This window comes from Sciurus carolinensis, chromosome 19 (genome assembly GCF_902686445.1).
Source record: "Sciurus carolinensis chromosome 19, mSciCar1.2, whole genome shotgun sequence".
In the NCBI taxonomy this organism is placed as follows: Eukaryota; Metazoa; Chordata; class Mammalia; order Rodentia; family Sciuridae; genus Sciurus; species Sciurus carolinensis.
The window spans coordinates 12,145,938-12,166,933 of NC_062231.1; the positions used below are offsets into that span (position 1 = coordinate 12,145,938).

The 20,996-nt window shown below is 48.0% G+C and overlaps 1 protein-coding gene across 9 annotated transcripts in view; it reads left to right on the forward strand.

The window, feature by feature from the left end:
* Positions 1 to 1,238: 1,238 nt before the first annotated feature.
* The window catches only part of Nr2c2 (nuclear receptor subfamily 2 group C member 2), a 63,267-nt gene continuing 43,509 nt past the window's right edge, over positions 1,239 to 20,996 (forward strand). For 4 of the 9 annotated variants that reach the window (XR_007106250.1, XR_007106249.1, XM_047534617.1 and 1 more), the window contains exons 1-2: positions 1,239 to 1,612; positions 15,788 to 15,871. Coding sequence is in view for 4 of the 9 variants with exons in the window: in XM_047534617.1 (XP_047390573.1) it covers positions 15,812 to 15,871 (60 nt within the window). In the remaining 5 variants the exon portion in view is untranslated. Of the gene's footprint in view, positions 1,613 to 2,367; positions 2,638 to 15,787; positions 15,872 to 20,996 lie in introns of those variants that run through there. The other 5 variants (XR_007106248.1, XM_047534615.1, XM_047534616.1 and 2 more) reach the window with 5 other exon arrangements.

Below are 20,996 nucleotides of genomic sequence, written 5' to 3' on the forward strand. Positions count from 1 at the left end.
GAGCATTAAAATTTTCATTTTTCAAAGTGCACAAAGCACTTCATTTTACAAGAATTTGCTATCAAAATACTGTGTTACTTTAGGTACATCGTTTGACCTCTCTGGTTCTCACCCACTTCACTTATAAAATCGGGACCCTCTCCCTGCCGGAAGAGAATCTCACCACCTTCTCTCCAGGCCCCTTCCAGTTCCAGGGTGTGTGCTTCACCAGGCTATGAGGAATACTGCTCTTTCCTCCACCTTGCAAGGTGAGAACAAAGAGGAAGGGAAAACGGGTGTGTTTAAAACACTTCCCACCAAACAGAAGTCTTTTAAGATTAAGGACAAAATACTCAAAAGTAGGAGTCACCCTGACAAGAGCTCACATGGGTCCTATTTAAAGAAGGTGATCTCGGGATATTTATTCCTAACTAGAAAAACCCAGGGAATGAAATCAATTAGTACAGGACCTGCAGCCCACAAAATCACGGAGATCCAGGAAAGGGAACACTGAACACCTGGGGCTCGGAGGAGGCCTAAGTGGCCGCAGGTTCCCAAGCAAGTCAACGCGGTGACTTGCAAGGGGGCGGGGGAGGGGCGGAAAACCCGTGGCCCAGAGTCGCGAGGCCACGTTCCTTATGTAATCCCACCGATGCTGCTAAAAGCTGCTGTGCACACTCGCATCGTCCTTCGCCGCTCCGGGCCGCGGAACTGCGCAAGCCTCGGACACGAGATCCGTTTAAAACCAAAACACGACGGTTCGGGGGCGTTTCCCCTCTGCACCCGGCACGGCCGGGCGGGCGCGTCCTCGCACCTCTAAGACCCCAACAGGCGCCACCTGCACCGAGCCAGGCGCCGGAGCGCACCGTCCACCGGGCCCACCGCTTCCACCCCCGGGCGCGCCCGTCGGGGCCCCGCTTCTCCGGCCTCCACCGGCCAGATCCGCGGGGGGCCCGGGTGGCGGCGACCGCAGCAAGGGCTCGCTCCCCGCCCGGCCGCGGGCGGCCCGCAGCGCCCGGGAGGGGCGGGCCCGCGGCGGCGTAACGGTGCGCGGCGACCGCGGGCTTTTCCAATGATCGGCGCTCGCCCCCGCAGACCCCGGGCGGCCGCGCCACTTAAGCGGCAGGCTCGCCGGCCGGCCGCGGCCGCCGAGCCCAGGAGGAGCCGCCGCGCCCGGGGCCCGCAGCCCGCGGGCCGGATGGACCGGGCGCCGGCCGCGGCGTTCCGGTGCGCGCGCGCGCCTCAGCCAATCGCGTGCTCGCCCGCCCCCCGCCGCCGCGGCGAGGCTGGCGCTGGGAAGAGGAAGAAGAACATTCGCCCTCCTCCTACCAGCGCGCGGGCGGCGGCGGCGGCGGCACCGGGGTCACGAACTCTGACCTTTCACTGACAAAAACAATAACAAACCCCCCCTTCCCCGCGACCCCGGCGGCGCCCTCGGGCCCGCCCCCGCCGCCCCCGCTCCCACCTCGGCGTCTCGTCTCTCGCCTGCTGCCCCGCGAGCCCGCGGCCCCGGGGCTCCCGCCATCCGCCGACGCCGGGAGCCCGGCCTCCCCGCGCCCTGCCCTCCGCGCCGGGGGCCTCCCGCCGCAGACACGGGACCTGCTTCGAGGCCGCTTTGGCGCCAAATCCTGAGGTAAAATTGAAAAAAAGGGTCGGGGAGGGCTCGGGCCGGCGGCGGAGGGGGCGGGCCTGGCGCGCGGACATGGAGGCGCCGCGGCGGCTGCTGAACTCGACCCTTTTACCTTTGCCACGGGGCGGTGGCGGCGGCGGCGCCCGGCGCTTTGCATAGTGGGCCGGGCCGCTCCCCTCCCCTCCCCGCCCGAGGCCGAGCGAAGCGAGCGGGCTCCCCCTGACCGGCCCGGCCAGCGCGAGGGTGGGGGCGGAGGGGGAATGGCCGCGGCCCCGCCTCACAGTTGGCCCTCTGCCAGCGCCGCCATTTTGTTCCCGATGGAGACAGCTCCGGCTGGGCCGGGCTCCCCTCCTTCTTATCCTCCTTCTTTCCTCCTCCTCCCTGCAGTCCCTCCTTCCCTCGCTCCCCAGCTTCTCGCCCCTCCGCTTCCCGCCTGCTGTTGGCTGCCGCCTCCGCCCAACCGCCGTTTTTTATGAACCGGAGGGTGGAGGAACAGGAGGAAGGCGGGTGCGGGCCGCGACCTCCTGAGTGACGGCGGGGTTGACCAATTGGTGCTCAGATAGGAGGGCCGGAGCCTGCGGCGCCGCCCCCCCGAAGCTCTGTTGATTGGCTCTGGCGGGAGAGGGCGTTCCCCGGTGGGGCGCGGGCGCCCTGGCGGGGTGGGAGCAGAGGCCGGGGCGCGGCGTGAGGCCGGGGCGGCGGGGGCGGGGCCGGAGGCGGGGCGCCCGGGGGCGCGGCCCGGGCGGGGCGGGGCCGGGCCGGGCCGGGCTGGGAGCGCGGCTGCCCAGGGCCTGGAACGCGTCGCTCACTAGCGTTGAGGAACAATAGTAGTAAAGGTGATGAAGCGTTTTGAATCCACGGCCCGGCCTCGTGGGGAGAGCGTTTCCGAACCCGGACGGCATTCGGGGCTCCCGCGCGGGTTTTCGGCCCTGTCCTCGGCGAATCCGCTTTCCGCGGCTCAGTTTTGTAGTCCGTACAATGGGGAGAATGGGCGTGCTTGACCGACCGGACCGGACCGCCCTTCTCAGGTTTGTGTGCGGGGCTCTACTCAGAAAATGGATTCCAGGCTACCCTGCGAGCCTCCGAGTAATGCGGAAATGGTGGTGGTGTCTAAAAAGGGTCCGTCGAGCCACCGGAGTGGGACGTTTAAGGGCTGCAGCGAACGAGTCTGAGGCGCTTGTCTCCTCGCTGGTTCGTTGCACGCAGGTGCACCAAGGTGCAGGCAGCGGGGACCCTCCCAGGACCGGCCGGGCAGCCCCGCCCTCCGGGGTGGGGGAGGGGCGTGGAGAAGACCTTTAAATGGGAAAGTGATTTCAGAGAACATGAGTTCCACGAAGAAACGGGTGGTGTGCTCAAGGCCCGAGGGTGCCGGTTTAGGTTGGATGTTCAAGGAAGGCTTCTGGGCGGGTGCAGTGTCTGAATGGAGGCACCCGAGAAGGGTTCCCAGCAACAGAACCGGCCAGTCCTGGCTGGAAAGTGCTTGGAACAGTTCATTGTCTTTCCCATTATCCCTTTCTACCCCGCGCCCGAGTCTGTGAAGTGTGGCCAAGGTAATGGAGAACAAATCATCAGTTGCATAATAAGACAGTCCAGGAAAGCAGCCTAAAGATGAATGGCTGGCGAGTCCGTGACTTGAGGGGACAGCCTCAGGAAATCACTTGACTCCAGGTTCAAGTCCTTTGCCAACCCCTTCTGTCCATCTTCAAATTGGCAAATATTTGCTGAGCCCCACTCATACCCAGGCTGGAATACAGAGATGAGTAAGACTGATGCTCAGATATGTATGAATATGATCCTGCGCATATGAATTTTCATGTTCTCTCTTACATATTCCCTCCACGTGCAAGTACGTATATACAGACAAAATGTTTTAGGCAGAAACTAAGTAGTGTTGTGGCTGACAGCTCAACATTTACTAGCAGTGTGGTCTGGAGTAACTTACCATTTTGAGCCTCAGAATCTTTATCTGAACAATAATAAAAAACACTGTCTAGAATTGAGCAGTAAATGAGTTAATGTAAATGAAGACCTCAGAAAAGTGCCAACTTAAAAAGTTGGAGGTTATTGTCACAAAGCAGTGGTTGACTTTTACAGACCTTGAACCAGATCCATGGTACCAGCAGTGAAATTTGTAGGTGGCATGGTGGGAGCAGAGGCACTGGAACGCTGAGATTTGATGCTTTAGTTCAGCAAGGTGTGGTGTCAAGTTCACAAGTTCACTTAGGAAACAGTATGGAATGAAATAGTACTAAGAGAAGTACAGAGTGCCTTACGCTTTACAGGACTCTCATGCAGAGGTTGCATTGCTCCAGTCCCATTAGAACCCATGTAACGGCAGAGGGCCTTTTCCTGCTCCTTGTCCTCCAGACCCAGTGGCCTACCTTCACCTTCCTTGACAGGGTGGCTTGCCTTCTACCCTAGCCCTTTGACCTGCAGGGCTCTTACCCTGAAATACTCAGGAGCCTGCCCCTCTCATTCCTTCCCCTGACCTTGCCAGAATCATTCCTTTCTCCATCTTGTTGATCTCTGCTTAAGCAAAGAAGCTTCCCTTTCAGGAAAGTTCTCCCTGATTCCCACTTCCAGTCTAGATCAGATTCTTTTGCTTTATATTGTGTTCCTTTCCTAATAACCTCTCTCGCTTTGTAATTGTACACTCCGTTGTGTGATTGTTTAGTGTCTGTCCTAACCACACTGTAAACTTTGAGAGTAGGAATACATAAAGGACTCACCTTTATGTATCCAGCACTTAGCAGCAGATTGTCTGGCTCTGTCTGTTGAGTATTTATGACGTTACCAATAACTAAGTTGCTGCCAGTTAATTGGTACCGTTGACCTTTTTATGTGCACTTGTTCGGCCATTGAAGTAGCACTCCCAGCAATAAGATGTTGGTTACGGTATTTGGATGAATTTAAGAAGTGGTTCCTGACCAATGTGTCCCTGCCAGGAGATGTAATTACGGATGAGGTGACCCATTGGAATCCTTTTTTCCCTGCTTATATGTTGATTTATTTTTTTACTTTTTTTTAAAGGTAAGAAACAGTTTATTAATTGAATTACAAGTTTAATTACATGAAAATTAGTAAGTTCATATGTGAACAAATAAGTAGCCCATATATAATCATGTCATCTTACTTTATCTGAAGAAACAAAGCACCAAGCTAATAGGATTTTCTTGAAGTAAAAAAAATTAATCTTTGTTCCTTTATCACAGGGAATCAGACAACAAGGAACAAACCTTTAGTAGGTTTACAGAGTTGGAGTTAAAAGTCTCTGCAGCTTAATTTTAAATACTTTTTTTCAAAAGTAAATCGATTTCATGCAATGAAATTATTGAAAATCACCTTTTAATTGCTTTCCCAAGGTTAAAAGCAGATTTTGCAAAGTGTATGTCAAGCTTCTACCAGATAGTCTGGTGAATAGAACATTTGTATTTTATGTAATACAGAAGTTTAAAATGACATTTTAAAAAACAGCCATAGTTTTATTTAATTCTTTGTTTATTTTTGGATGTTTCTTTTGTGTCCTGTTGTATCTTTGTTCAACACTTGATTCCTTGAGCTAATTACTCAGGGTAAAAGAACTGATAGTTTAATAAAAAATATTATATTATATATTGTTTTACACCATTAAATTACATTTTTTGTTTTGGTTTTGGTACTGGGGATTGGACTTTACCACTGAGTTCTAATTTTTTGTTCTGGGACAGGGTCCCAGTTGCTGAGGCTGGCCTTGAACTTGGATCCTCCTGCCTCAGCCTTCTGAGTCACTGGATTACAGGCATGGGCCACCTCAGCCAGGTTAAATTATGTATTCATTGCTCTCAGTAGTTGTATGTCATGACCTCAGAGTTTTCTTTTCATGATCTTATCTTTACAAAAAGAAGAAAACCCCTACGTGCAACAATCTCCCTGGGAAGTTTTGTTTTACCCCCCCCCTTTTTTTTTTTTTTTTTTTTTTTTGAGCCAGGGTATCACTGTGCTACCTGGCTGACCTTGAACTCATGGGCTCCAGTGGTCCTCCTGCCTCAGTATCCCAGGTAGCTGGGAGTTCAGAGGTGGACCACTGGGCTCTTGCTGGAAGGGTTGAGTTTGCCTTCAGAGTGTTGCGTGTCAGCGTGGTACGGTGGAGAGAGCTTGGGCTGTGGAGGCCGAAAGGCCTGGTTCCAGAATGTTGAGTTGGTAGCCTCTTCGAGGCTTGTACCTCCCCTGTTGGTCACCTGGGGAGTGGGAAGTCAGTGCTGAGACTGAGGATGGGGGAGGCTCCGGTTGTTGGCTGAATGATCTTGAAAACAAGGGAAGTGGTCATGCACAACCACCCCACTTTTAACCTTGACCCCGGCTGAGCCCCCAGCCTCCCGTGTCTAGGTGCCTGGGTGTCTCCAGATACTGTGGAATTGATCGTCTTTGGGAATCCATGTTTCCCTTTCCTGTGTCCCTTGGGCTGATTTGTGGGCCCAACGCTTTTCCGAGAGTGGGCCTCTCCCAGGAAGTTCTGTGCAGGGGAATCTGAAGGAACGCAGCACCTCAGAGTTGGAAGTGGTCTCCGAGCTGTCAAGTCCAACCTGCAGCCCCCTGCAGAGCTCCTTCCCCCCGACGCTGCGTTTCTCTTCATTGTTGATTGTCGGGAACTTGGTGCGGACTTTCCCCTCTGTGTTACCGTCTGTAACATGGAATGTTTCTCTTTATTCCTGGAGGTTTATTTGCTTCCAACCAGACTTGCCCAGAGGCTGAGATTGTCATTCCCTCTGTCCTATTTCCTGTTGGTGTCCCTTTGTCCCCTACTTCTACCCCAGGGGCAGGTATGTCATGTCCTCAGGGCAGGCGTCTGAGTGCTGGGAAGTTGCAAGCAGGGGCAGCTCTGGGGATCCGGAGCTCCTCTACCATGGTCCCTGAGGAGGAGTGTAGATGGGTTGGAAGCCTCCATCAGGGCGTTGGCATGGGACCTTTGTGACGGGGACAGTTCAAGCAGAGTCAGACTCGGAGGGGTGAACTGTGGAGGTATGGAAGAAACAGGTTAGATCGGACTTCAGCCGTCTTTCCTGCTGAGCTCCCGGACTCCAGGTAGCCTGCGCTGATACAAGTCAACCTTGGGAGCAAAGCAAGATTTGGGGGGGGGGGGCAATAAAAAGCACTTCCCTCTAATATGAGGCCTAAAGTCCTTTAAAAGGAGGTGACTCACTTTATTCCAATTACAATAATCCCAAAGATCGTAATTCTTGGAAATATTAGTGTGTAAATAAGAATTTTGTTCCAAGACTTTCAAGTGTAAAAGGAGATACCATTTTCCCCTGGGTTCCTGGATGGTGTGAGGGAAGGTGCGGGGACTGGAAAATAGGACAGCCGCCACAGCGAGGAGGAGCGGGCTGTGGGCCGGACTCAGACTTGAGGGGTCTGTGGTTTTCACGGGGAGCCCCCAGGCCGCCGTCATCGCTGCCGTGGTGCCGGTGAGAACTGCGCAGGCCGTCTCCAGTTTCCTACCTAGCAGCCCCAGGCAGGCTCTGAGGACCCGGCACAGGCTGGGCGGCCTTGAGCCCTGCTCCCAGGGCTTCTGCTGTACAGCGGGTCTGGTTCTTCGTAGAGATTTCAGAAGTGACGTTTACACCGCCTACCTTCTCCCCCCGCACCATGGCTTCTGCAGCACCCTTTTTTTTAAAACCAGGTTGATGAGGTGAATACCTTGGAATTATTGAAAAGAATCACCTTTTAATTGCTTTACCAAGGAGATGTCACAGAGTATGTCAGCTCTCAGCTAAAAAGGCTGGTAATTAGAACATGTTTGTTGACTTACTTAATACAAGGTTTTTAAGAGATAAAAATTTAAATTTGATTTTTTTTTCCCAGAAGACATGCAAGACTGTTTTTTAAAATAAGAAACTTGGAGTGAAGTTCAGAGCTAGGGCACATGCTTGACATGTGGGAGACCCTGGGTTCAATCCCCAGCACCCAGAAAAAAACAAAAGGGAAAAGTGAGAAAAATTTTAAATGCATATAAGATAGCAGTACACCACAAGGCATGGGTAAGACTGTGGGTTACACAGGAGTGCTGACCATAAGAACTCCATGCTAAAAGTCCATCAGCTGCACATGAAAAAATTGTGGCATAGTCATGCCTTGGAATACTATATACTAATGAAAATGGACTAAACTACTCGTGGTTATCACAGAAATGACATTGACCATAAAAAGGCAAATATATATCACATATAGCCCAAAGCCAAGCAAAACGAACCCTAGAAATTAATAGAAGTCGGGAGGAGAAAGAAGTTAACCACAGTGGAGCTGGGCTATAACTGGGACATCTGGGTGCTGGTAATGCTGTTTTCTGATCTGTTTACATGTGTGTCCAGTAGGTGAATACTGATCAAATGGGTTATAATTGGTGGACCTTTGCATTTGCATGTTGTGATTATCATTCGGTAAAGGTTTTTATTCGAGTCCCAGATGAACTATCATGGCTCAGCCTGAGTGGAGCTGGGTCTGAAAGTTCTGTGAGCGGTGAGCGGTGCTAAAGCATAAGTCACATATTCAGGAATTAGTAATCATGTCAGTTTTTAAACGACCTACCTTTAGTTCATTCCCTTAGGTAATTAACAGGCCTCCTGTCACTTTTATTTTGCATTTCCTCTTTGATTTTCTAGAAAAATTATTTTGAAGGGCACTGTGATCTAGGGGGAGTAGTTGTGATTTTTGAGTCAGGCAGGAGTTGAGCTCCTCCCCTCCTTTTTACTAGATGAATGACTTAAGTCGATTAGGTTGTGAGGCTCCCCCCCCCCCAGTTTGTTCAGGTGGGACTAATACCACTGCCCCCAAAGGCCTGCCACAGGCTGCATCATGCCTTGTTCCCTTTTAAATCCAGGAGATCTACCCTGCTCTCCCTCCCTCTGTCCACCCGATTCCCACGAAGAGAGAGTCCACATTACCCTTGCACTTGGCCCTGGGTAGGATAAGAAAAAATCATCCACCAAGTACAGTGACTTTTTTAGGAGTCTCCACACAGAAAACTGTAAAATTGTCCTGGTAGCATAGAAACTCCAGGTATGTGATAGTCACCCTGTTCCCTCCTCACCCCGCCACCTCCTCAGCACACACACACCATCGCTGGCCTTTCCTTAGGTCTAGATTTTTAATATGGAAGAAACAAGTTTCCCATGGAAGGTGCAGTGGGCAAGGAAGCACGTGACCCAAAAGTGAAGTCTAAGAGTAACCGTTTTAATGACAGGATGTGTACTTGAACTTGACCTTAGAGGTGTCCCAGTGAGCTTTTTATTCACCACCCCCCCTCCTGTTGATGATTATTTGTATTCTGTTAACCTGCCACTTGATTTTCATTTCTTGATTTCAGGTTTTGATCCGTGATTTCAAGTCTGGGGCTACGTATTTCTCATTTTGTTTCTGCCAATCCACATGGTTCAAAAATTTTTTTTTTTTGGATGCTGGGGATCGAACCCAGGGCCTTGTGCTTACAAGGTAAGCACTCTACCGACTGAGCTATCTCCCCAGCCCCCACATGGTTCAATTTTTATTGTCCCACAAGTGTAAAAAGACTTCTGACAATTACAGTATAATTAAACTGAACAACTAAAACCTTTTTTTAAAAAATATTTTTTAGATGCTTATAGATCTTTATTTTATTCATTTATTTATATGTGGTGCTGAGAATCAAACTCAGTGCCTTACACATGCTAAGCATGCGCTCTACCACTAAGTCATAATCCCAGCCCCAACTAAAACCCTTTGAGAAATTCCATATCCAGTGTTTTGTGAACAGTTTTTAGGCATTGACTTATTTAAAAATATTCGTGAAGCTGGAGATGGGTGGCAGGGATGGCTGTACACCATTGTGAGTATGCTTAGTGCCATTGACCTCTACACTTAAAAATGGTTAGCATAGCCAGGTGTGGTGGCACTCGCCTGTAACCTCAGCAGCTCTGGAGGCTGAGGCAGGAGGATCGCGAGTTCAATGCCTACCTCAGCAACTTAGACCCTAAGCAACTAGCAAGACCCTGTTTCAAAATAAAAAAGGACTGGGTGTGTGGCTTAGTGGTTAAGCACCTGTGGGTTCAATCCCTGGTACCAAAAATAAACCAATACAAAAAATGTGTGAGATTTTTATTATAATTCAGACTTTTTATTTTGCTTACTTGTGCAATTTAACAGTGAACTAGAAATGCTGTTGGTATTTTCACATAACATGTATAATTAAATTTCATGTGGATCTTATGGCAAAATGAGGCACCTGTTCCTGATTACAATCTACTCGTTACAGTTTGAGCTACTGCCTGAAGGTATTATTTTAGGGAAGTAAAGGTGGCGCCATCCCCTTCAGTGGCCGCTCCGGTGTACTGCACGCCTGCGTTTTCACAGTGACGTCATGGGGTAGCATTGGAGCCGCTTGGTGCCCGAGCTCAGGATCCAGGGCGCTTGCTGAGAGGAGCCATATCCAGACGGGACGTGCGAATGCTGCGTGATTAGGGCCGCGGTACATAAATAGGGATGATCTGAATCAGGTGATCGTGAGACAAAGACAGGCTCGTGCGTTTGTCAGTGAAGACCAGGGACTTTATTAAAGGGGACTCTGGCTCGTGTCCCTGCCCAGGGAGAGCACAGCGGGGCTGTCCTGGCCACTGAGTGGAGAGTTGAGTGTTCCCGCTTGAGCCCAGCTCTTGCTGCATTGAGTGTGGAGCCCTCTTCTACCAAGGTGGCGAGGCTTACTCGGCTGTCGCCCGGAGCCTGGGAGAATTCGCTCAGGCCCCCACTGTGTTCCTACCGCCATCATTCTGTGGCCCTTATTCCAGGTTTCTTTCTGTTTGTTTTGCGGTACTGGGAATGGAACCCAGGGCCTCAGCGTGCTAGGCAGGTGCTCTGCTGAGCCCACCTCAGCCCTCGTCTGAGGCTTGTGTTCTGTGTCCTGTTGTCATTTGTGTGCTACCCAGGGAAACTCACTGGTTCAAGTCGAGTTGAAGAACCTGCCTTCGTGTCTAACTTTGCCGATGCCATCTCTGTTAACTGGCCTGTCCTCGTGTCCATTTGTTCGCTGCAGTCATGTTTGGATGTTCAGACACACGTTCTTTTGCTGAACTACTGATTCTCCGTTGCAACAGCAGCAGCCTCTCTGACGCCCCCGCCCTGGCCAGGAGTTCCTCAGCAGACGTCCTGCTGTTTCTCAGATGTGCATCCTTTGTCAGGCCAGCCAGGTGTGAATGGACTGTCCACTCTGCTTAGCACTCCGTCCATCTTCCCTCTGCTAGGCTTTTCCACCTTCCTTCAAAACTGGTTCAATGTCCCTTCTGTAAGAGTCTCGTGGGGTTCCATAGGCAGAGGGAGCTGCTGCGTCCTTGAGAGCCTTTCCCTTGCAGAGGTGTCCTTGGTTCCCTGAAGTTCATCAAGGATGAGGACTCTTGCTACCTCCTCCTCCTCTTTTGGTTGTTGTTACTGACTCTCAGCAGTCAGCTCATTGCCTGGTTAATAGCTGTTGCTTAGTAAGGATTGGGGAAGGTAGTTGGACTTAGTTCAAAACTGCTTGAGGAAGATTTTTTTTCAATTTTTTTAATTTAAGGTACTAGATCTTAAATCTTTTGGAAACTTGGCAGGGCTTTTCATAAGAACATTATTGTGTATGGATGCAATCTTTGAAGATTAGGGAGCTGAGGGGGTTAACTTATAACCTTTAAGACTCCATATTAAGAACTAGTTTATTCTGCTCACATTGCCCTTTTTTCGGGGATTGGGGTACTGGGAATTGAATTCAGGAGGACTTTACCACTGAGCTAAATCCCGGTATTTTTTATTTTTTATTTCGATTCAGGGTCTTGCTAAGTTGCTGAGGCTAACCTCAAATTTGTGATCCTCCAGCCTCAGCCTTCAAGCTTCTGAAGTTACAGGTGTGTACCACAGGGTTGTAGCGCAGCGGTAAAGCGCCCTTGGTTTCAATCCCCAGTACAAAAAAGGAAATGCCATGTATGTGATTACCTCTTAGCAAGTTCTGTTTACCACCAAGCTCTTCATGCTTAGATCCACAATCAAGAGGTTGCCTTTAAAAGCTTTATTTCTGTACCAAGGGCTTTAATTTCTTTCAGATGTCCATGACAAAATTATGTTCTAATGTTTTTTAAAACTATATAGACACAACCCTCTGTTCCTTGGAGCTGCTTCTAGGGGGACACGCCCTAGTTGATGCCATTGCCCCATACCCTTTCTCAAGATCTCTGACCTTGTGCGGACTGGCCAATGGCCACTATTGGAGTAGAACAAGTTCTGGGGGTGGGGAGAGTCTTCTCCCCCAAACTTTTCCTGGATGCACTTGGATGGAATGCCCTCCCCCTTCCTAACATCACGTCAGCCTTTCACTTCCTGCGTTGTGATATCCTGGAATAAGAAAGCCCACCTCTTTTTATTTGTATGGGTTTGTGGCATTTTCAAAAGTAAAGAAATGGGCCAGGTGTGGGGATGCAGTCCTGTGAACCCCAGCAGCGCGGGAGGCTGAGGCAGGAAGACCAAAGCCAACCTCAGCCATTTAGCCAGACCCTGTTTCAAAAAGTAAAACGGGCTGGGGTTGTGGTTCAGTGGTTAAGTGCCCTGGGTTCAGTTCCTGGTAACAAAACAAAGCAAAACAAAAAAAAAAGAAAGAAAAAAGATTTTATTGAAGCCACGTCTCACATCTGCTCTAACTAGATTTCAATCTTTGTGTTGAAGGCATTAGCTTCTTTCAGTTTGTCTCACTTTTTGTGTCTGCTTGTTTTTCTAATAGTGTACATTCCTCTCTTCATTTTTTAAAAATATTTTTAGTTATAGATGGACACAGTACCTTTATTTATTTTTATGTGGTGCTGAGGGTCGAACCTAGTGCCTCACAGGTGCCAGGCAAGCGCTCCACCATTGAGCCCCAGCCCCAGCCCCTCCCTATTCATTTTTTAAGTAGTTTCTAAAACTTCTGTTGATAATGGTTGTTGCCGTTTCTGAGGTAGAAAACCAACTCTGAAATTGAATTGTCAGAATTCAAGTCTATGAGAAAAGTTGGCTCAATTCACGTGTATAAAGAAAGGCATTGGAGATGGTCTAGGGGGTTGGTGGGGACATTTGTCTTTCCAGAGTTAAGGTGTGTTGTAAAGTTGCTGGATTAAGGTAATGGTGGTGGCAAAGATAAGTGGAGCAACAGTGAAATGAAATAGAGAACCTAGGATCACATGCACACACAGAGGGGCACCTGAATTGTGGCAGATAGTGAGGAAAATAATTTGAGTGTTCAGTATATGGTGCTAGAAAACTCATTCTCCATGTGGGGAAAAATTAGAGCTTTACTCATCATTAAACTCAAGGATCACTTTGCAGATGGATTGAGAATTTTAAATGCGAGGGGCAAAAAACTCTTCAACATTTATGCATAAGAAACATGCAACTGTATTTATAATCCTAGGGTAGGACGGAATTTCTTAAACATAAAAGTGTAAAGTATAAAAGAAAATACTGATTAATTCGACGTTATTATTGTTCATCAAAAGACACCTTAAGGGGTTGTGTATGCGGCTCAGTGGTAGAGCTCTTTCCTCACCTGTGTGAGGCCCTGGGTTCCATCCCTAGTGCTGGGGCAGTGTACCAGGAAGACGAGACGCCTTAAAGTAAGCAAATGAACTGCGGGAGAAGAGATTTATAATCAGTAAGTAGCCAGGGGGCAGGGTGCAGGCCTGTCATCCCAGTAGCTCAGGAGGCTGAGGCAGGAGGATCACAAGGTGGAGGCCAGCCTCGGCAATTTGGGGAGACCCTATCTCAAAACAAAAAAAGGACTGGGGATAATAGCTCAGTGGCAAAGCACCCTGTACCCCAATACTACTAATACTAATAATATTAGTTCCAGTGCCAAATACTACTAAGACTATTAGTTCCCAGTACCAAAATACTACTAGTAACACTACTGATCATGAGTATTCAGAATACTTTCTAAATTAAACAGGTTTACTGCTACTTTTCTGTGACCTAATGTCTGTAATCACTGGCTCTTAGAATTATTTTGGGACTCCAAACCCTGTCTGAAGTTAATTGGTCCTGCAAATTTAAAATGAATCATAAAGTTTTCTGAGTTACTAAGCCTCCATCTATGAACTTCAGTCCAACTCAGAAGTTGAAGGATCAAGCCACTTCTTTCAGGGACTCCTAATGGAAGGTTCTGCCTTTCCCTAGTACTGCCCTGTGAATGTTTCTGAAATATTCAGATTCAGGTATTTCTTAATCACGCCACACTGAGAAACGGTGCTGGCATCTGACGGCGGTGAAGTCACCGGTTGCAGCTCGTGTTTGGAGCTCTTGCGGTGGGTCTCTCCTGCCTAGCCGCTGCTTATTTTCTGTTTTAAGGGAGGTGATGAGAACGCTAGCTTTCCACACGCAGTTACTGGTTTTTAAACAACATTCAGTTGACTTTTCTGGTACATTTGAAGGGAAGGTTTTTCCCCTCCTTTTCTCTTAGATGGAACCAAACTTCAGCAACGAAAAAACACTAAAGGGTTTCCCTGTTTTTTCTCCTAGAAACAAAGCTTAAAAAAAAAATGGACTGTTTGTTAAAAGAATCCATAGGCAGGGGCTGTAGCTCACTGGGAGGGGCCTGGGAGTCTGAGGGATGCGCCGGACACAGTCCCCGGAGTGCAAGAGGAAAAGATGGAGGAAGCGCGTGGGAAGCAGTGACCAAACCCCACCTCCACGACGTCACAGCCAAGCACCCTGGCAGAAAGGAACCTGCTGTTGGCGGCTTGGTGCCCTTGGTCTTAGAGTTCTGACAAAACCGTGAAGGCTGGAGCCAGATCTTTTGACACTTGCTGGTCACAGTTCCATGCTGTCATTTCTCTCACCAATTTGGAGATAAGACAGTCTGAAGGGGATTACGGTAGAAGTGGCTGAGCGTGGGTAGGACGATACAGAAGGTTACCAAGGAGGTACACCGCTCCCAGAGGTGGACACTAGGAGTCCTTTAGCTGGGAGCTACAGGGACGTGCTTTTGTGAATTCGCATGTCGTCGTAGCCCAGCTTGTGATTGAGGAAGAGCATTTGTGCACGTTGCACACTTGGCAGTGCCGTGTCGTTCTTCTGTGCTGGGAATGAATCCACCGGCGCTTTGTTGTCCTGTTAAGCAAGAGACCTACGCAGCACCAACAGGTTCTCCAGGAGTGGAGTCCAGCGGGGACTCCCTGTGTCCTGAATTCTTTGTGGGAGAGTTATTGAAAAGTGTTCAGGGTGTCCCCTCAGACAGGGGAGCTGTCTTGTCACCACAAGAGACCAGGGGCGTTTCATCAGCAGTGGTCCTGACCCAGACTAACATGCTTCTTGATCTTCAGATGATTTTCTTCAGTTCTTACAAATGATGCCAAATGTTGTTTTGTTTCTGTACTAAGGATGTCTAACCACTGAACCACATCCCAGCCCCACCCCCCGCCCCTTTTTTTTTGGAGACACGGTCCCACTAAGTTGCTGAGTCTGGCCTCGAATTTTCGATCCTCCTGCCTCAACCTTCCGAGTCTATGGGATTACAGATGTGTGCCACCGCACCTGGCTCTATTTTATTCCTGTTAGTAGAAAGTGGAATTATCTAGTTGTCTAATTACTGAAAGCTTTTAATCTGTAAGTTAATAAATTCACAGGTATTGAGTTCTTATTAGCACACTCTCTTTATGTCCCTCTGACAGCAATGGTGTTTGCCTTCGAACCTGCGAATAAGGTGTGTTACACCTGGGCGGGGTTTCGCTTCTCACATTGCCACCAGTAACAGAAGCACAGTTGGTGACAGCAGTCTGGTGCTCTGTCCGAGGTTGACCTCACCCCTTTCTCAGATAGCTGCCTCCTTATTCAGCATGCAGCACAGGGAGCTATCCAGAAAGGTGGGTGATTCCCACCCCCTGAGCCGGGCACCCAGCTGTTACAGCCAGGAGATCTGATCAGAGACTTCAGAGTCGTCTTCATCTCTACCGTCAGGGGAAGTTTGTTTCCAAATTGAAATGTCTCTACAAATTAATTTCGGCACTCGTAAGTGCAGATGCTGGTGCCACATACTCAGATACGCTCCGCTTGCCTGCCAGCTGGGCCTTCGCGGAGGCACAACCCGTGTAAGACAGAACCACGGTGAATTTTGATTAGTACTGTTTTTCAAGTACCCTGGTTTCTCCCACCTGATAGAAGTTGCTGCATTTTTCCAAACAGGTTCTCTAATGATCTTGCTTCACCATGGCTACAAATGTGGAGGGGCTGGTCCAGCACAGAGTGGGGACCCAGCAGGTGGCTGAGGTGAGTGACAGGGGCTAGCACCAGCGCTGGCACCCTTGCTGTTGAAAGGAAAGAAAAAATCTGTGTGCTCTGTCATTTCAAAACAGTCCCAAGGAAGTGGGTGTGTGATCCCAATTCGAAACAGGATGCTGCAGAAGACATTAAATGACATGGCGTCATAGCGTTTGTTTCTTGAGTAGGATGGCTGCGTACATTAAGTGACTTGAAATTTTACCTCGAGCCCAAAACTAACAGAATCGGATTCCTCCTGTGGGTTCGTTTTAACTCGAAGGCTTCGTCCTGGTGTCCATGCTCGATGGTACTTGCTCAGTGCTATGAAGCTGCAGAGACCCGGTCGTTCCGGACATTCAGCAGTTACTGACCATCTGGCGTTGTCCTGGGTGCTGAGAAATGTGGAGGAGCAGGAGCAGGAGTCCTTCCTTCAGTGACCACAGGGCCTGGTTAAGGAGGATTCAGAAAGGGGTTGACAAGTAGAACCCCATGTGAGGGAGGTAACCTGGAGGTGGGGTCTCGAATGGCCAGTGGTTTGTCACACAGACCCAAGTACGTGAGGTGGAGAACTTTGTGGCAGATTCTGGGGAGAAACTTAGGTCAAACATTAATGTGAGGAGCTGAGGTGCTGGGTAGCTTGGCGTGTGGAGGCAGCCTGCGGTGTAAAGGAGGCAGTTGGCAGACCTGGAAAGGCTCAGTGAGTCTGTCGTCAGGTCCTAGGCTTTAATTCTCACAACGACCTTTTGGGTACTGTAATTCTCGTTTTATAGGTGAGGAAACCAAGACTCAAAGACATGTGGTTGGCCAAGGACACACTGAGATTGTGTGTGCCCAGCTGAGATTGTGACCCAAGTCTGCTGTTGACTTTCCCAAGCTCCTTCAGCTAACCCTGGGTCACACTGGAACTGGGAGCCATTGGTAGGGTTCCAATTTGCATTTGAAGTGTTTCTAAGGCAGAGACAGATTTACCAAGGAACAAACACTCAGAAGATTTTTTAATAATGAAAACTAAGCTCACACATGTCAATTTAAACCAGTAAAAATAGTGAGCAGATTTTTCAGAATTTTAGATCCACCATTAATTAAAGGCAACAGTGTATGTAGGTAAGCCCCACCCCCAAGCAAATACGGGTTTGTATTAGCTGAAGATAAAATAGTTTACGATTTTTTTTTTCTTAAAATGGGTTCTTTTTTTATCTCTATTTTTCTTAGTTGTAGGTGGACACAGTGTCTTCTTTATTTATGTGGTGCTGAGGACGGTATCCAGTGCCCCACACATTGAGGCAAGCGCTCGACCACTGAGCCACAACCCCAGCTCCAAGAGTCCGCAGTTTTAATATTTTGTTTTTGAAAGTATTGAGGTCAAAATGCTTGTATTTATGTTGCTTTAATTTATGATAGGAATAAGTACCTCAAAAATAATTGTTGGTTTTTCAAGTATTTAGGGTTATTTTACATTTTGTAGGGTTTCTCATTGAGGCTGATTTGGAGACTAGTGTATGAATTGCTGCCCTAAGACTGTCAGTTCTTTAAGAGAAGTTAGGGTAGGTTAGCATGTGCTGAATTACACATTCAGACAATTTGCTAGCTAAAATTCTCTACCAGATGCCTTATTTCCTTCAGACAATACAAATTCATGTATTAACTTAGTGCAATTGTTTGCCATGCCAAGAAAAGCATTTTTGGGAGTTGAAAAATAATAGGGCTGCGCATAGGGTGCACACTTTAATCTAGCAGCTTGGGAGGCTGAGACGGGGATCTCAAGTTCAGGGCCAACCCTGGCAATTTAGCAAGGCTCCAAGCAACTTAGCAAGACCTTGTCTCAAAAAATGGAAAAAGGGGTTGCTGGGGATGCAGCTCAGTGGTAAAGCACCCCTGGGTTCAATCCCCAGCAAACCCCGCACCCCTAAAAAAAGTTAATTTTGCATGCCAGAGCAATCTTCCCATTTAAAACATTCCCCATTGCTATTATTTTTAAGGCATAAGTATGTGTCCTTTAAAATTTTGAGCTTCATAATCTTAAATGCCTGTAATTATATATTAGACTGGTGAAGTGCGCAAGAGAGCCTCCAGTTTGCCATTTCAATGCTGGACAGGAATGGAGTCGGAGTAAAGTGTTCAGATTGAGGCGTTCTTAGCAGTCGGTGTTGGGTTGCTCATTCCCTCAGCAAACCCTGAGCCAGGGAGGGTGTTCTGCTGGATGGGATGATAGGACAGGGCTTCTCCCAGAATTCTGTCAAGGGGTTATGCGTGAGATGGGCCACACCAGAGGGCTGAGCAGAAAAGGGCAGGCTCTTGGTAGAAGGGGGACCCACCCATGAAGTCGTGGGCCGTGAGATCAGACAGACAAGGGTTAAGTTCATGCCCTGTCAGCTGCTGTGTGGGTGGTCTTGTCCCTTACTTTCCTCATCTGGACAACAGTGAGAGTGATCTATCCCATAGGATTGTGAGAATTCAATAAAATAATGTATAAGGAAATTTTGTAGATGTCAGTAATATTTAAAAGCTTTTGTAAGGAAGATCTAGAGAGGTTTAGTAAGCTTTAGTAAGCGTTTTAAAAAAATTATGCACTTTTGTTTTTATTGTTTTATTTTAAATTATACTCTTTATTTTGAGATGGGGTCTCACTATGTTGTGGCCTCAAACTGTTCTGGGCTCAGGGGATACTCCTGCCTCAGCCTAAAAAGTAGCTGCCATCACAGGCGTGTCACCATGCCCAGCAAGTGACCAGCTTTTCCTATAGCAACATTGTCAGTTATGTAGATAATTTTCTCTAGAGTCACCAGATTAACTTTGTTTCTATACACCAGAAAGTTAGATGGTACAAAATAACAATTTGATATCTAATAAATGTCAAAATGATTCAGTTATCTAGAGAGACAGTTTAATATAGTGGTCAAGAGACTCTGGAGCCAGATGGCTTGGATGTCAATCCTAGTCCTCATGCTTGTTATTTCTGTAAGGTCAGTAGTAATTCTTCTGCTCTCACCTGTGATAATAGTAACTGAAGTCTTCTCCCTGTCTTCCCGAGTTTGCTCAGTCTAGCCAAAGGATTCGTTGATCTTTTCAAAGAACCAAAGGTTTGGGTTTTGTTGACTTTAGTCTGTTGCTTTTCTGTTCTGTTTCATTAATTTTCACTCGGCGACAATGAGATAGCATTCCACATTAGGTTGGTTAGAATTAATTAGTGTTGGAGAAATTGGAAACCTCTTAGGTTGCTGATTGGAATGTGACTCAAATGTCTGTCAACTATGGAAGTTGATTAAAAACGGAATAGTCGACAGATAAGAAGTGGTAACAGATGCAGTGAGACCTTGAGTCATATCAAATGTTGATTTTCATTTATGAAAGAAATGATTCTTTCTCTAAAGACACTTTGGTACTTTTTAAACATTTACGTTTTCCCTCTGACTAGAAATTTAGAGCAAACACATGCGCCCTTGCTGTGTTCCTGCATGGTTACCTACACAAAAGCACTTCTGGGCTCTGTAAGGCGTTTTGAGCTTGGAGACGTTTAGGAGCTAACTTGCTGGAGCTTTTTAAGTGCTTCCTGGCGACGCTGTAAGTTGCATGCGCGCCTCTGCAGAAGTGATGTGGCTTTACAGATCTTGGCCAAGCTTTTTCCCTGACCGCCCCAAGGTTGTCAAAGGGGCTTTTAGGGGCGAGATGCTCAGAACAGGAAGATCCTGCCCATGGGCGAGAAAGTCAAAATCTTACACCTTCCTTATTCTTTTTATCATGAAGACTTTAACATCTTCATTGCAGGAAACTTAAACTACTGCTTCCATGCAAGGGGATGTTTAAAAGCAGCGCTCACCCAGTTCCCAAACGGACGGACGGACGGCGCAGTGGGAGAGCCCTTGGTGCTCAGATTCTGGGTTTTCATGTCCTGCATAACCCACAGTTTTGCTGGAGGAAAAGCTGGTCACTTGCTGGGCATGGTGACACGCCTGTGATGGCAGCTACTTTTTAGGCTGAGGCAGGAGGATCCCCTGAGCCCAGAAGAGTTTGAGTCCGACCAGGACAACATGTGAGACCCCATCTCAAAAAAGAGTACAATTTAAAACAAAAAGGATCACGAAATATGATTAATTCTGCCCTCACAAACTGGACAGTCTTACCTTTCTTGTTAAAATCGCACATGGATTTTAAAATTGGCCAATACTATGTTGGGCTTGACAGAAAGGGGCCAGTTCCCAAACCAGCGCCACCCTTTCCTTATCCTGAGTCTCCTCTAAAGTTGGTTTCTTTAGTCTTCAACCGCTTGCTTCTAAAAGACATCTTTACCCTGCTCGTTCTGTCAGGTTGAGACACTTTTTTTTTTTTTTTTGAGCAGGAGCCTTTTCTTTAATTGTGACAAGGTGTATATAACGCATTCTCATCTTAACCATTTAATATCATAGTAAAATGTAAATCACCTGAAGCTCACCACCTGAGCCGTCTTCAAGTGTCCAGCCCATTGGTGCCAGGCACATCCTCACTGTCACGCACGGTCACCACCGTCCGTGGCCAGCACTTTTTTCGTCTTCCCAAAGTGACTCCCTATCCTCCCTTTCCTCCACGCCCTGCTAATCACCTTTCTTTCTACTTGACAACTGGAGGAATCCCACTTAGGTGGAATCATAGTGTTTGCAGTTTGGGGCCTGGCTTATTTTATTTGGCATAGTGTCCAAAAGGTTTATCCTTCTCGTAGTGTGTCAGAATTTCCTTTTTAAGGCTGAATAATATTCCATAGGGCCACAGAATTTCCTTTTTAAGGCTGAATAATATTCCATAGGGCCACGTTTTATTTATTTATCCATCTGTCGATAGATATTTGAGTTGCTCTCATCTCTTGGGTCCCATGAATATTGCTGCTATGACCTCCCCATTCCCTGCCCTCCCCCCATCTGCCCCCAACAACCGCCACACTGCTTTTGATGCCATTTGTAAGGAGAGTTACACAAAACTTGTTCTTTTGTCTTTGGTTTGTTTCAGTTAGCTTGATATTCTTCAGGTTTAGGATCTGTTCTATTTCATTGGTCTGGACATGTCCTTTTTATGCCAGAACCATACTGTTTGTATTACTGAAGCTTTGTAGTAAATTTTGTAATCAGTCAGACATGTACCTTTGTTCTTTTCAGGATTGTTCTGA